Here is an 18,059-nt window from a genome sequence, read left to right on the forward strand (position 1 = left end):
CGGCAGTGTATATAAATAATAATAATAGTTGTAATAATAAATATAAATAATAAAAAGCTATTATCAATAAAAATATCATAAAAAATCATTAAAGAATATAATTATTATAAAAAGTTATTATCAATTAAATATAATTAAAAAGTTACTATCAATGTAAATATTATAAAAAGTTTTTATCAATATAAATATTATAAAAATTTCTTACACTTGCTTAATTTAAACTTATTTTTTATTTAAAGATGTACAAAAATAGTGTAAATATATTTTTGTTTAAATTATATATATATATATATATATATATATATATATATATATATATATATATATATATATATATATATATATATATATATATATACATATATATATATATATGTATATATATATATATATATATATAAATTATAAAATTCTCACTTTAATAAATTAAAGTCAATAATATAATCTTGTACAACAAGCACCACATGGCACACAGTAAATAAAAATGTCAGCAATTGCAAAGCCTAAAAAAAATGAGATAATGACATTTTAATATTTAATATATTTTTTTAATGAAATTAAAAATTCTACTAAAAATCAAATTGTCAAATATATTGTAAATACTAAAATGAGTTACTATAAATTAATGTAACATAAACAAATTTTTACCTGTACTTCAAGACATATTTCTGCTGTGGCATATTCTGCAGGTACTTTTCTATCAAAACGTAAATATTGGTCTAGCATTGAGGGACTTAAAAGGGGCTGGAAAAATTAAAACCAATTTACAAATAAATATATAGAATATATAAAAAATATAATATAATTAATAATATAAAAAAGCAATTGTACTTGTGTATCAAGCAAAATAAGTCTTTCTTGGGTAACAAAAATATCAACACCAACAGTTCGATGGATGCATTTCTCCTAAAAATAAAAAAAAAATAAAAAAAAAATGGTTTCAGGGATACATTTCTCTAAGGAAACAATGTTACTGATGTGTGATTGCACAATCAAGTTAAGAACTGAATTTTTAAGGTTTTCATAACTTAGAAAAAGAAAACTTAACTCAAAAACTTAAAAAAAAGTAACTTAAGTTAAACTTTAAAAAAAATTTCTTCTTGAACTATTTGTATGGCAATTAATCTTGCATGCAGCAGAACATCTTATATGCTGCAGATTATTTTGCACATTGCAGATGAAAAGATTTTGACATTTGTATTAAATTCATAAGTTATATGTTACTTATTTTACAATATATGAAATAAACTTTACATAAGAATAAGCTGCTAGTGTTTCTTATCAATTTATTTGTTTGGTAAGTAACTTTTGGAATAAAAATTTTTTGAAATAAAAAGCCTAAAAAAACTTTGTTATAGTATTTAAGAATTGACTGATATGGTCATATCATATTATTTGTCCTTTTATGATGACAAATAATATATATATATATATATATATATATATATATATATACATATATATATATATATATACATATATATATATATATATATATATATATATATATATATATATATATATATATATATATATATATATATATATATATATATATATATATATATAGCAGCAGTAATGTAGTCAAGACAGTAAAGACCAAAACCAAGACATTTTGGTCTAATTTGGACCGAGACAAAGACCAAGACTCAAGATTTCAAGACCAATATCAAGACCAAGACATCAAAAAATCAACCCAAGACCAAGACTTTAAAAGTTTTCACAAGACCAAGAACAAGACTTAAGTTCTTAAAAGTCAATTATGAAAAAAAAACAATAATGCTCACACATGTATGTATACTTTTACACTTTCAAGTATTATTTTACCATTCATACCCATTACTCTATTATAAAACATAAAAACACATGTATAACATAATTATGTCATCAAATATTGTGTAGCACACTGTTGCAGTCTACAAAAGATATCTTTAATAACAACAGAAAAATAACTTGTATTGCTAAAAACAAAATGTACCAAAAAAAAAGTGCAATTCCATCACACTGAGAAACTAATAATAGCACACATATAGCAGATATGCTAAGTCAATAGCTAAGGCACGAAGTGGGAGGGTGTGTGGGGTGTGAGACCTCCATTCAGTGAACTTTAATAACATTAGTCAGCATATTGGAACCCTTTATGTACCATCAATTGGTAAATTTAAACCTTTTTATAGATTCTATCAACAAAATGGAACTTAGACTATTTATCTCAAGTAGGTATGTTGGGGAATTAATGGACTTTTTTTTTTTTAATAGTTGACAGTCTATAACAGTCACATGATGCCTACTCGCCCTGGCCCTACCAGTAGCCAGAAAAAAATAAAAAATAAAAATTTATAGTTTACATATTCTATTTAAGTACTTAAAGTGAAACAGACAACTATATACCACTTGATTTCACAACTTATATTTTGACAATCTAACAAAGACTGGTATGCGTAAATTACTAAGCTAAACTGGTATATTTTCGCTTTTTCATTTTTAAAATTTATTCGAAACATTCTTCTTTTTAATTAAAAATACTTTATGCTTTATTTACCATTTTTAAAAATTAAATAAAAACCCACAAAAGTATTGGAATTTTATTATTGTAGTTCTGCCTAGATATTCATTTATTTTTAGATTTGTAATCAATTTTTTGACATTCCAGTAAAAATTTGAAAGAAATTGGATTTTATGGGCTTGTCCTGTTACTTTTGCATGCTACTGTGTATATATATATATATATATATATATATATATATATATATATATATATATATATATACGTATATATATATATATATATATATATATATATTAAATACAATTTGAAAAAGAAAGTTACAAAACCACAGAATAACTGTGAAAACTTTGGTATAAAAATGCTACCAGGTTATTTAAAAAAAAATTTGTTAATTTATCTACTGATAAGAAAACAAAATAAATTGCAAACTAATTGCAATAATTTTAAAAAACTCACATTGTTTGAAAAAGAAGGAGCAACAACAATTCTAACAACAACTGCATCATTACAACTTTAACACTGCACCTTACATGCAAGATTAATATCATACCAAAAGTAAAGAAACTATTTTAAAAAGATCCATTATTTGGAGTTTAAATAAAAAATAAATTAAACTTTTAAATTAAAAATCATGTTTGAAAACAAAAATAAGAAATTAAAGAGTAAATACCAAGTCTGTTGCTTTTTGAGGACGAAACACTAGTCTTCTAATAAAAATATTCAAAATGTTTTTAATAATTAACAATCATAACATGTGTGTGTGTGTGTTTGTGTGTGTGTGTGTGTGTGTGTGTGTGTGTGTGTGTGTGTGTGTGTGAGTGTGTGTGTGTGTGTGTGTGTGTGTGTGTGTGTGTGTGTGTGTGTGTGTGTGTGTGTGTGTGTGTGTGTGTGTGTGTGTGTGTGTGTGTGTGTGTGTGTGTGTGTGTGTGTGTGTGTGTGTGTGTACTTAAGGAAAAAAATTATCTGCTATAACAAAAATATTGATAAAGTATCAAAAGAAAAATTGATTTTTCATAAATAAAAAATTATTTAAAAATACTTATTTTTCAATTTTCAATTTTATTTATTCAATATTTATTTACATTTTACATTTAAATTTACTTTTATATTTACATTTACATTATACATTTATATTTATTTACATTTTACATTTATATTTATTTATATTTTACGTTTATATTTATTTACATTTTACATTTATATTTATTTACATTTTACATTTATATCTATTTACATTTTACATTTATATTTATTTACATTTTATATTTATTATTATTTACGTTTTACATTTATATTTATTTATGCATATTACCTATTTACATATTTTCTTATGTATAAACTTTTACATATCATCTTAACATGGCTATACATAACATTTAATATGGTTGTAGTTATAAACCATCAAATTTAATCAACTGAGCATTTGAAACTTATGAAAAGCATTGAATAAAGGCTCCTTGCAAGAAGTGTTTTAAATTGTCTTTATTAGTATGCACACAACTTTTTATCCAACTTCTTATCTGAATCAGAACGCACACAACTTCTTATTTATTCTCTCCATCTTGCTGCATATCATTAATCTTTACAGCCTATTTTACTTATAAATGTAACCCAAACAAATGTTCAGATTGCATTTATAAGTACAACTGCTTGCAAAATGAACAAAGGTTGATAAATTTTAGTAAAATAAAAACTTATAAAGCGGTTCATAAATGTTTCATCATTGAGAGCAATAAAATAAAATAACATAAATTTTCTTTTACAACATTTGAAGTTTTATGACATTTAAAAGGTATATAATAAAGTTAATGAAAAACCTATTACAAGCTCATTTAAAATTAGCTGTATTCAAAAAGTTTGAAAAATAAAGTAAAAATACTTGTAAATATTTATAAATAAATCATAAATTAAATAATAAATACTAATATTACATATTACACTTTAAATTCTTTGTAGTATTATTATCAGAAAATTTATTCAACTGAAACTTCACTCATGTCAAAATTTATTCCCAAAATTTTAGAAATTAAAAAAAAAATTATTAAATTTTAAAAAAATATCTAAAATACAAAAATAAATAATTATTTTAAAAACATTTTATAAAAATAATAAAAAAATAACAAACAAACAAAAAAAAGCAGCTAAAAACTTAAAAAAATTAGTTTTTATATTATTTAGTAATAATTTTTCTTTATAATTTCAAAAAAAAATGTTTATCAAGGTAAAAGTATAATTTAAAGCTATCAAAATAAATTTTATTGAAGATATTTTCCATTTTAGATTTTCAAATTAATAAATAGTTTTTGTATGTTAAAACTATTAAACAGCGTAAAACATCAAGGACCCCAAAAAAACATGTGTTTCGAGGGTCTTAAAAAAAATGTTTTTTTTTTGAGGAATCGCTGAAACAATACTAAATAAAAAAGTTAGGACTTTTATAATAAAGTATTAAAACTTCATGTAAAATAAATTTTAACTAATAAATAATTTATTTTAATTATGCCTTGTTTTTCATTAGATATAATTTCCCATTGCCTGCTTTTCTTGTGTATTAGTTTAAACTTCATCTGGTATCAAAGAAGATAAATACTACCTTTTTTTAATGGTTTTCAACTTTGCTTATTTAACTTTCCTTATTTTAACTAAATGCCACACTTTTAGTTTAAAAGATCCCTTGTGAAACATCATTGGTGAATATATTTTAGCCTGAAAATTTTGTTATAAACATCTTTTTAACATACCTTCATTTTTATTATCCTATTACTCTTTCTTTTTTTTTTTTTTCTTACTTCACTTGGGCTTGACACCTCAATCAAGCCCAAGTGAAGTAATCAAGCTGTGATTGTTGCTGCTGGTCTGCTGCATTAGAAATCTTGTAACAAATTACTTAATAATTTAAAAAATTTATAAATAAATTTAAAACCTTACGATTTTTGAACAATTTGCTGGCCTGTTAACATCGATAACAAAGTAGATTTTCCTGATCCTTGCAAACCAACACAACCAACAACAACAAAGTCATTTTGATCAAGGAGCATCTAGTGATAATAATAAAAAAATGCCTCCTCTTTAACCCACACTATGCCACACTGTTGATGTAGCAAAAAAACTTTTAGTTTGAAAAAATAATTAAATCAAAATTTAAGTTTAAAACTTCTTAAAGACTTTGTAAATTAATCAGTTTTGCAACATATGCAGTTCTGTATGTGCTTCTTACTTTAAGTTTAATTAAATGAACTCTCCCAATAAAATAATATAAAACAAATAATAAAAATTTGCACAAACCTCAATTGCTCGATCACTCCACTGAAATGAGTTGTCAATTAAATTAACTGACTCAGTTGCATTTATTTCTACAGGTAAGTTTAATGCAGCCAATCCTATTGATATGTTATGGTCAACTTGAGAGATGAAAAACATAAAAATTTTAGAACTAATTAAAACATAAATTAAATAATTATATATACAAAATCTAGTTACAGCATCTGCAGGAGAAAATGCATAAAATCACACAAAATAAGTAGAAAGCATATAACAAAGCTCTTTTATTTATATCTACAACATGACAGTAATGTTTATGAAATAAATTCAATGATAAATGAAAAAATTTCTGCAATTCATGATTAAATTTTATAATACCTATTCTTCTTATCTCTTCTCACAAATTATACAATTTATAAAAATGATTTACATGATCTCAATCAAGTTTTCAAGCTGATCCATATTTTTGTAATATAGCTTTCACTATATTACAAAATACATTCACCCATGAGTTTATTCACTCATAAGTATTTATGGAATATATATAAGAGTTTGTTCACTCATAAGTTTATTCACTCATCTGTTTAATCACTTATAAGTTTATTCACTCAAGCTTAACATAATGTTTTTGAACTCATTTACTTTATTTATTTTTTTTAATTTTATAAACGTTATGAAAATCTGTCCATTCATACAATAAAAATTGTATTTTATCGAATTTTTTTTTCTCGCACATCAACAAAACCTTAAAACTCTCAGCAATCTTCATGTTCTCCTGACTCTACAACTTACAACTTTTTAAGTAATCAGTTCACCTTGCTCTAATCTTTAACCCTGACCTTTGTTTTCTAGTATCTAATAAATTAATAGTAGTTGCTTGTTGGAAGTAAATTAGTTTTAATATATATATATATATATATATATATATACATATATATATATATATATATATATATATATATATATATATATATATATATATATATATATATATATATATATAGAACTCTTATATATTAAATTAGTTTAAATATATATATATATATATATATATATATATATATATATGTATATATATATATACATATATATATATATATATATATATATATATATATACATATATATATATATATATATATATATATATATATATATATATATATATATATATATATATATATATATATATATATATAGAACTCTTATATGTTGTCAGAAAGTTTTTTCCATATTTTGTTTACAAAAAGTAAAAATTAAAATGTAAGACAGGATTTTTTTTTTTTATTAATTGATAGACTGCCTGCCCCAACCAAACCCTCAGTCGATGTAGCAGCACTCCCTTGCGAGTCAGGCTATAAGATAGTCGATGTAGCAACACTCCGCGCATGATTTACAGTAAAAAAAATAAAAATAAAAACATTTTATTAAAAAAAATAAAAATAAAAACGATTTATTAAAAAAAATAAAAATAAAAACATTGTTCATAGTGTTAAAAACATTCAGAATGTTTTAAAAAATATTCTGGTCAATTAAATTTGCGTTTTTGTGTTTTTTTTAAAAACGATTAATTTGTAATTAAATTAATGGTTTTGACTTTTGTCCAACACGCAAATGTTGGACGAAAGTCAAAAGTAATTAAAAGTAACGTATATGTTGGCGTAAGAATCATTTTTTTCCTTTCGTGCTTCCCAAATGCAACAATCTATAGAACTATATACATATATATATATATATATATATATATATATATATATATATATATATATATATATATATATATATATATATACATATATATATACATATATATGTATATATATATATATATATATATATATATATATATATATATATATATATATATATATACATATATATATGTATATGTATTTTCCGCATATTTCCATATGTGGAAACTTTTGAAAATTTTAAACTAATTGAGTATTCCGCATTATATGTGGTGCCTTTAAGCTGGCTAACATCCTGATAGACAAATAAAAATTTATTAATTTTATTACTTGAAATAATCAAAGGTTGCTGATCAAGATTTATTAATCAGTTTTTTTTAAATCATTTTTTTAGTTACTTATATTAAGTAAAGCTGCAATATTTTAAGCATTTTAAATGTTTGGAACATTAACAAATTATTTTTTAGTAATTGTCAACTTTTTTAAATATTAAACTATAAATTTTAACTAATATTGATTATAAAAAATATTTAAAGATTCAAAATTCCAACAAAAACCCGTAATAAATAATTTGATAATATATTTTTAATAACTTATAAAGTTTATGTATAAAGATTTCCCTCCTCAAATTCAATTGAAGATAATAATAGCTATAACAATAAAACTAAATAATAAAAATACACTGACCATAGGTAACAGGAGGTGGAGGTTGTATTGGAGTAGCAGGTGACAAAAGATCAGGAGTTCGATCAGTGCGACTTGTAGTGTGCTTTTGATACAGCAGACTGCTATTCATATCATTAGACAAGTTTTTGACACCAGAAGTATGGGATTCATCTCTATGATGTAACACACACTTTTTAAACACTTTTTTAACAAAGAAAAACAATGACTTTCTTAACTAAGATTTAAACTTATTTAATCATATTAACTTTTTCAATGAGGATTTTAACAATCTTAATTAAGATTTGAATAATATCTTTTAAGATTCAAAGCTTTTGTCTTTGAGTCTTGGAAGACTTTCATTTACTTTTCAATTTTTGTCATTTATCTCCCCTGCACTAAACATGTATTCAGCTCCTCATTTTCCAATAGTAGTTCATACTACGCTTGTATTGTATGATCATTGACTTTGATCATTGATCCTTCTATGTTATATGTCTTTTATATGTCCTTTATATCATTCTTCTTCTTTCATATCATTCTCCTTTTTAACCCTTTTATTACCTTTTAAATATTTTAACACCAGTGAAATTCCACAACTTTCGTTGTGATTGTGATTGACTTATATGTCAAAGTCTTTTTTCAGCTAACAAATTTTTTAAAATGTAATCTAAATTCTCTTGAAACCTTCATAATTACCTTCATAAGACAAACCACATTCTTCTTCGTGATTTTTTTTTCTTGTGTAAGCTTATTTTAGTACATTTACCTCTTTGACCAGAGAAGATCTTTTAACCATTCCCAGAAATTGATGCAAAAATGTTTGGCTATGATATCTACCCTTGTATATATAAAAAAAAAAAATACTATTTTCTGCAACTGTTGTGGCTTCCTCAACAATAAAGAAAATATTTTTTCCATCTCTTTTGTTTCAAGTCATATTAATTTCAAAACAAAACTATTTGCTAACTACTTTTCCTTTGGTTCTCACTCAGGAGACTACTACAGTTGAGAAAACTACTTTTTATTTTTGAGTATACTACTGTGATCAAAAAGTAAGGTGAATTTTTTTATAAAATGAAAAATCTTTATTTATTCTTCCAAATCTGTATCGTCCCCCTCAAAATAATCCCCCCCCCCCGGCCCCAATGCACTTTTGCCAACGTTTTTTCCAGTCTTCGAAGCATGCCGAAAAGTCCTCGGTAGGGATAGCCTTCAATGCGCGTGCCGATTCACGTTGGATCTCTTCAATGGACTCAAAACGATTTCCCCGGAGTGGTCTCTTGAGCTTTGGGAACAGCCAGAAGTCACACGGTGCTAAGTCGGGCGAATACGGTGGTTGTGGAGCAACATGGGTAGAGTTTTTGGCGAAAAACTCACGAAGAACCAGTGCTGTGTGCGAAGGCGCATTATCGTGGTGCAAAATCCAAGAGTTATTGGCCCATAATTCCGATCTCTTTTTGCGAATAGCTTCACGCAAACGTCGCATAACGCTTAAATAATATTCCTTGTTGACAGTTTGGCCAGTTGGAAGGAATTCGTAGTGCACGACACCACAATAATCAAAGAAAACAGTCAATATGACCTTGATTTTTGAGCGACTTTGACGTGGTTGCTTCGGTCTCGGCTCGCCTTTTTCACGGTATTCACTCGATTAGTCGGTTGTTTCAGGGTCATATGCGTAGACCCAAGTTTCATCGCCAGTAATAATTTGTTTATAGACGCCTTGATAGTCAGAAAGCATTGCTTCACACGTTTTAACGCGACACTCTTTTTCAAAGAAATTGAGAAATTTCGGCACCAAACGTGATTTGAGTCTGATGAGGCCCAAATGATCCTTCAGAATCGCTTGCACCGACCCAAATGATATTCCAACCATGTCAACAAGGTCTCGAATGGTTAACCGACAATTTGCAAGCATCAATTCTTTGATTTTGTTGATGTGGCGATCATCAATCGAAGACGATGGTCGTCCGGAGCGTTCCAAGTCATCAACACGTTCTCAGCCTTCTTTGAAGTTTTTGTACCACTTGTAAACATTTTTTTGAGACATAGTCTCTTCACCGAAGGCCTTTTGCAACATTCGATACGTTTCAGCAGCAGAAATATCATTCCGCAAACAAAATTTAATAGCACTTCTTTGCTCAACAAAATTAGACATCGTGAAAATCGCCGAATGCACTTTTGGTACTTCAGAAACAAGCGTAAACATAAAAAAAATAATTATGAGTTTGACATGTAATTTGGCGCAAATGTTAATGACATTCCTACCAACTTAAAAATAAAAAAGATTGGACGATTCGAATAAGGCGGGAAGTTTAAATTAAAAATTCACCTTACTTTTTGATCACAGTAGTAATAATGTTAGTTATAGTATTTTTTTCTATAACTAAAGTTATTTAACAAGTATCTGTGTTATGTGTTTTATGTTATCTGTGCTATGCTTTTTTTGCTATATGTAAAACCGCTCGGTTAAATTGCTCGCCATTATTATAAAAGAGTTAAATCAACAAAATTTTAGTATATCACTTTTGGTATGCCAACAAAAACTTACTATATCACTTATATATATTGGGTATAAATAGTTAAGTTTTATACCCAATATATATATTGGGTATAAAAAGTTAAGTTTAGGTATTATCCCTAAACTTAACTTTTTATTGTTATATAAAAAATAACAATAAAAAGTTAAGTTTAGGGATAATACCTAATGAAAGGTGTCTTCCTTATTCTCTAATTTTTACAGTTGACATATATTCTCTTGAAAAAATGAAACAAAGTTTCACAATCAACATTCAGCACAACCGATATTGTGACATTTCGAAGCCATAATAAGCAAATCTGTATCTTTCAATCAATTAGCTTCAACTGCAAAATTTGTAAATGGCTTGATTTGCCAACACACAACTCTTAAATTTAGGAAGGGCTATTTTTCTGTTAACTCTCAAAGATTTATCAATGTTAACCCAGTTAACCCAATGTTAACACATATCTTCCATGCTTGGATTTTTATGCCCATTTGATACTCTTGATCTAACAATAACAATTCCATTTTTTTTGGATTGGTTTGTGTATACCTTGTTGGGACCAATAATCTGTAGAGCTTCCTTTTGTAAACATTTGAGTTATATAATTTCTTTTTTGATTTATTGATTCCCCAAATTTCAACACCATACATTAAATCACTTCTAATTAAAGCATTGTCTAAAACAATTTTAGATTTACTAGGCGATAGTTTATTGAACTTTTTAAGTAGGTTGATGCCTTTACTTATCTTTTTTGATGTTTGTACTATATGGTGATGCCATTTTGTCATCTCAAAGAATACCAAGAATGCTAACACTTTTTTCTTTATAATTTTCCCTACATTGGGTTTCCTTAAGCCCTTGTAATGTTATTTCTATATTTTTTGCACTACCAAATATCATTATTTTCATTTTTTCAGGATGAAGTGATAGTCGCTAAAAACCAATAACTAATTTTTTTTTAATTCCCTGCAACATATTTCCTGTAACTGTTCAATAGAGTCAGCCTTTGCAATCATTGTTGTATCATCAGCAAAAAAGAGTGTCTAATTCTGTTGCACCTGGTAACTTGTAACCTGAGAATAGCGGCTTCAGGGTTAGACAAAACTTTTTTACAATAGTTTTTAGCAATAGTAAACAGGTGTCTGTTTTCCAGAAAAATGTTTTGGCAATAGATATGGAAGTAATGGTTACGATTGGAAGGCTTGACTTGAAATCGTCGAAAGAAAATAAATGATTCCATGTCAGCCTGAATCCAAGAAGTTACATAAGAAGCATAATTTTCAGCAGGAAACAAAAATTTCTACCAAGATTGTAAGTTGTAAGAGGTGCGATGATAGAGGGATTCTGATGATGAAGAAGAATGAAATAATAATCCTAGAGAGATCAAGCCATGATCAGAAGCACATAAGGCTGAATGTGGAGAATGAAGTTGAGTAGAGAAGGTAAATGATTCGGACTGTCTGGAAAGTGAGTTGGAAAGTTAACTACTTGTGTTAGACATTGAGAAAGGCAAAAGTTGTGGGCCTTAACACCTACAGAGTCACTAACACTAGAGCCAAGTCATTCAGTGTGATGAGCATTAAAGTCACCAACAACAATGATATTGGTTGAAGGATAAGAGAAAGGGCTTGGTCAATTTGATTAGAAATAACATCAAAAAGAGTGCAGTCATGAGGAGAGCAATATAAAACAAAGAGAAAAACAATATAGTGAAGTGTGCTAAACAAAAGCACAAAAAAGAATAGTCTGTGGATTCAAACCTAATGTCCCAACAAATGGGTGAATTTTTACGAATGTAAATCCCAGGCCAAAAATGTGACAAATTCTTTACAAATTAAAAGAAGATAACCATCAACACTAAGATCACAAGATAAGACAAGATTGAACTCAAATTAGTCTCACAAAGAGCAAGTAGGTCTGGTGAACTTTGCAAGAGGTTAGACTCAACAGAAGAAGAGTTTCTACGAAGACCACAAATATTAGTGAATGCTAGATTTAAAGAAGTTGATGATGACAAAAGAACTTCACTCAAGGCACAGATAGTACTCAGTACACTATCTAATAGTCCAAGCAATTGCCTCATTACTATTACGAAACCTTAAGCCATAACAAAGGGCTCTATATGTGGTCTCAACAATGCACACCAAAAGTACGAACAGGGACACCATTCATGCGCAACATGACTCTGCTAATACTCTAATATGAGACACAAGCAAAACCCATGCATTAAGTCAAAAAAATCTAGCAATCAATATCCTGAACAGGGAACAATGTAATTTAAACACATATACACCAGCCTAATAGATGAAGAAAGGGTGCAAAGCTGGTCAACAGATAGAATCTGTTTATCCTTTAAGTCTTTGCCTAGGAGGTCTTCTTCAAGACAGTAGCCAGATGCATTTAACATCTGCCCAAGATGAGTATTTTTATCGAGACACCATCTCTAGCCTTTACTCAACCAAGAGCCCCAAGGCAGGGGGTGTGTTAAGTCAAAGTTAGCATCTCCTAGCTTTTGCCTAAAAAAGCCTATCCTACAAGGCAGCATGACATAAAACTAGTTATTAGTAATTAGCAAAACATCAAAATAAAAAACTGAAACTTCTACATTTTCTTATGAAAGATATCAAAGCAAAGTCGAGATTTATTGTAGATGATATAGATTTCAATTTTGAGGATTAATTAATATGAAGGTTATAATAATAACAATAATAATGTTTAAAATAAGTGATTTCTTAGCTTAATGCAAAAAATCACTTCAATTTTTTAAGTTTGTGAAAGAAAAAAATGTGCTTCCTTTGAATAAAAGATTTTCATTTAATTTAGTTTTCATACAAAAAATTTCATAAAAAAAACTGATTTTTATTCACAAATAAATACTTTTATCCAATACTTATGCATCAACCCTTATTAAATATGATTTTTGTCTTTTCTTGTTTAAACCTCTTTGAGCAGGAATGTTTTTATTTATTTTTACTATTTTTATAGTAGCTACCAATCACGTTTCCAGTTTCAAATAAGTTTAAAATTCTGCCTTGCAGCCCAGTTTTGGGTAAATTTGTAGCAAAAAACAAACAAACAAAAAATATACCTCCTCTGTATGGTAAGAACTGTAGTATCTTTACTAGCTTGAATGTCTGCACCCTAAAAAATGACAACAAAGAAACTTGTTTATTGAGGGTGAATGCATATATGGGCATATCAATACATATAAAAGTATATTTTGCTGTCAGAGTATTTATCAATTTATGACTAATCTAAACAATAGGAACTGAGTTTTTCATTTTCCTACTATAAATTTTTTTAAAGCAAACCTCTTTGTTCTACATAAAGTCTTTTTGCTACCTTTGGTAAACCTATACTCTGCATAACAATGTAGAATAGATCAGGACTAGTTGGCTTAAAGGACAAGTTGATAGTGTGTTAAATTATGATTCATGGACTTTTTACTGGCCTTAGGAACACCCACATCCCCTAAATCCTTCAACATCTAATACATTCCAATACAGGGTTTTAGGCTACCAAAGAGAGCAACATGGTATACTTTTGTAGAGCAACTTTAAGAAAGATTTTTAGAAGAGAAAAAAAAATCTTTGTAGACCTTAACTAAAAAATCTTTGTTTCTAAAACTTATTCTAAAATGCATTTTAAAGTAAGCTTTAAAAACAACATTGTTTAAGTTTTTATTACAACATTTAACAACATATAACAAGAGTTATATGTTGTTAAATGTTTAAATTTTCATAACAACAAAAACAACATATAACAAGGGTTGTATATCCTAATTATATCCGAACAGAATCTTGAGCTTAACCAATAATATACTTAAAATCAAACAAAAGAAGAATTAAAATTAAATTAAAAAAAATAATTTAATATAAATCATGATTTAAATTAGATTTAAATCAACCCTGGTATACAAGGCGCTATTAGCGTACTTTTGCTGAATATAGAGAAGTGAAAAAAAAAAAAAAAGAGTAAAATAAATAATAGTGAAAAGAGTGTGTTGGCAGGTTTTCTTATCTTGGAAATTCAATTGGATCAGCTGATGGAGCAGAAGAGGAATCAAGAGCAAGGGTAAGGTGTGCCTAAACCAAAGTCAGAAAATTATTTCCACATAAAAAAAAACAAAAAGTAGATTATATATATCATAGATATATATCATGGGTGCATAAAGGGTGAATCATGAAAGATTAAGTGATTTAGTTGGCACATAGAATATATTTGTTGATACCCAATCATCAGCAAAATACAGATGATTAGGTATCAACATATATATTCTATGTGCCAACATTCAGCATGTAGAAAGCTTTTAAGGTAATTTCACTTTCAGGAAAAAGGAAAAGGTAGTAAAAGCTTGGAAGGATGCATTAAAAACAACATGAAAAAGCTATAAATTTAAACATCACATCAAGCTGTAAATTTAAACATCTCTCGATTTTGAAGAGAATATATAAACAACATTACATATTATAATTTCAAGTTTCCAAAATACTAGTTATTTATATTGCCAAAATGCAAACTTTTAAAAAGTGATAATTTATATAAGTCTTAAATTCAAAAGTTTGTAATAAAGATTAAATCTACTTGACTACACAACAACTCCAGACTTCAATTTAAGACTTATGCTAACCATTATATTGCAACACTAATCAAAGGTGTTGAAGGAAAAAAATGCAAAACACACTTAGCTGCAAAAAAAAAAAAAAAATTAATTCCATTTCCATATTCTATATACTGAAATTTATCATCTATTTAAATAGTAGTCTTAAAAATAGAGAAAATATTAAAAACATTTTCCAAATATACTAAATGAAACTAGACAGCTTTAAAACTACTCAATCAAATGAGTAAAGTTATGTTTTTTTTAAATAGAAAACAAAAAAATTAATTACAAATTTATTACTATTTTTAAATCTTTTATTCAAAGCAAAAAATAAAAATTTTCTTTCACAAATTTAAGTGATATTTTGCATTATGCTGAGAAATTTTAAACAATTTTAAAATTTTAAACATAAAAACTATAAAGTAAAATTTTTTAAACATTACTATTGTTGTTATTTTAACCTTTTATTAATATATTTATAATTATATAAATAAATTTTTTTCGTGCAATACTATCCTGAAATAACTTTTACTTTTGCAATGCTCAGTTTTGTAATGCTGAAAAAAAATTTATAAGACAAATTTATATTAAAGCTTATGCTCAAGTTTATAAGACAAATTTATATTAAAGCTTATGCTCAAGTTTATAAGACAAATTTATATTAAAGCTTATGCTCAAGTTTATGCTCAGAAAATGACAGCTCTAAAAATGTCAGCTTGGTCAAATAGAAAATGTCAACTAGGTCAAATAGGTCTAATTGTAAAATTAATTACTTCATTAAAAAAGAAAACTGACAAATAGGTCTAATTGTAAAATTAATTACTTCATGAAAAAAGAAAACAGACAAATAGGTCTAATTATAAAATTAATTACTTCATGAAAAAAGAAAACTGACAAATAGGTCTAATTGTAAAATTAATTATTTCATGAAAATAAAACAGAGATGGTAAAACTTGTCTACAAAATATTGCTAAACATTTCTCTCATCACATAAATAAAAAAAAAACAGGGACGTTAATAAAAAGAGCAAATTCAGAGATAAGTGAAAGGCTGTTATAGACATTACAAAGAGTTTTCCTGAAAGAGTCATTATAACAAAAGCAATTTTTATAGATTTCTGTTTTTAAAAAACTTTATTTTTCATCAACATTTAAAAGCATTAAAAATAAATATTAGGCAGAGAAGTAAACCAAAAGATTGCAAGGACTTCTGGGAGCACCTTAATACAACAAAAAACAATTTTCTAAAATAAAATGAATTGAGAAGAACAATGTTATTTCAAAACACAGTTTAAAATTAAAATTTAAATTTTACCTTTTAAGTTTTACATTAAAAAAAAAAAAATGAATTATACTAAAATGATGCAGATGTATTTCAACTCAATTTATTGCAAGGCAGTATAGGTGTTATAAATTTTTAGAAGTACATGTGGTGTTATCATAAATTTGATGTCAGGGTTTCTAATGTTTAATCAAATAATTTTTTAAAGAAATGCTTCTTTAAAATTTAGAAAGACCTGAAACAAAAAATAAATAACTTATAATAAATTGATAAAAATATATTTTATTAGTTTAAAACTTTATAAAGAAGAATTTTCTTGCATATTAAATTTAAAACTTTTTTACAACCACTTATACATAATCTAAAATACATTATTATCAACATGATCTAAAAAATATTATTATGGAGTTTTTAGAGTGATTTTGCTCAAACCTATCATGGTACTATCAACTAATTCAATTAAATAAAAAATCAAGTGCCAATAGTATGCTATCATTAATACGACACTATGTTCCCCAACATATTCTAATATCAATTTACTATTCCTTGTTTTCTTCACATCTAAGTTATTGTTGCACTGTTTGGCGTTAAAAAGGTAGTTTTCTATTACATTGTATAAACAGTTTACAACACACTTCCTTAAGAATTATGACATTTTCTCCTTTACGATCTAATATCAAAAATAGATTTTCTGAATTAAAAATTCTAAAATTTCAAGATCTTGTAAAGCTTTATAATTGTCTATTTGTGTTTGATTTTCTTCAAAATAAACTACCAAATTCGTTCAACAATTTTTTTATTAAAACAAGTGGCACACACAAATATTACAATTTAGTATTAATTTATTACATAGAACACATTTAGAGGGTGGCAACAGGCTATTTCAAAAAAAGTTATTTTTAGAATCACCCTAATATACATATATATATATATATATATATATATATATATATATATATATATATATATATATATATATATATATATATATATATATATATATATATATATATATATATATATATATATATATATACATATATATATATTTATATATATATATGTATATATATATATATATATATATATATATATATATATATATATATATATAAATTATTCTTCCTGATGAACAATTAAAACAAGTGGCACACACAAATATTACAATTTAGTATTAATTTATTACATAGAACACATTTAGAGGGTGGCAACAGGCTATTTCAAAAAAAGTTATTTTTAGAATCACCCTAATATATATATATATATATATATATATATATATATATATATATATATATATATTTATATATATATACATATATATATATTTATATATATATATGTATATATATATATATAAATTATTCTTCCTGATGAACTTACTGATGGTGAAACAGTGTAGAGTAAATCAAAAATTAGATAAGTGTTTTTACTAATTTATTATTGCTCTGTTCTTTAAGAACATTGAGCACTCTGTTTGTAGAATACACTAACATAATTTATATATATATATATATATATAT

At 25.9% G+C, this 18,059-nt stretch overlaps 2 protein-coding genes across 2 annotated transcripts in view; both read right to left on the bottom strand.

The window, feature by feature from the left end:
• LOC101238393 (eukaryotic translation initiation factor 4E type 2) overlaps positions 1-18,059 on the bottom strand; it is a 145,719-nt gene that overhangs the window by 101,654 nt on the left and 26,006 nt on the right. The window lies entirely within an intron of this gene.
• LOC101235873 (nonsense-mediated mRNA decay factor SMG9) overlaps positions 1-18,059 on the bottom strand; it is a 54,151-nt gene that overhangs the window by 32,938 nt on the left and 3,154 nt on the right. Inside the window, exons 3-10 of the mRNA XM_065788083.1 lie at positions 13,741-13,793; positions 8,149-8,300; positions 5,795-5,910; positions 5,438-5,547; positions 3,180-3,216; positions 832-906; positions 649-744; positions 418-503 (exon numbers count right to left, since the gene is read on the bottom strand). Coding sequence (XP_065644155.1) covers positions 418-503; positions 649-744; positions 832-906; positions 3,180-3,216; positions 5,438-5,547; positions 5,795-5,910; positions 8,149-8,300; positions 13,741-13,793 — 725 coding nt within the window. The remainder of the gene's footprint in view (positions 1-417; positions 504-648; positions 745-831; positions 907-3,179; positions 3,217-5,437; positions 5,548-5,794; positions 5,911-8,148; positions 8,301-13,740; positions 13,794-18,059) is intronic.

This window comes from Hydra vulgaris, chromosome 01, assembly GCF_038396675.1.
Source record: "Hydra vulgaris chromosome 01, alternate assembly HydraT2T_AEP".
In the NCBI taxonomy this organism is placed as follows: Eukaryota; Metazoa; Cnidaria; class Hydrozoa; order Anthoathecata; family Hydridae; genus Hydra; species Hydra vulgaris.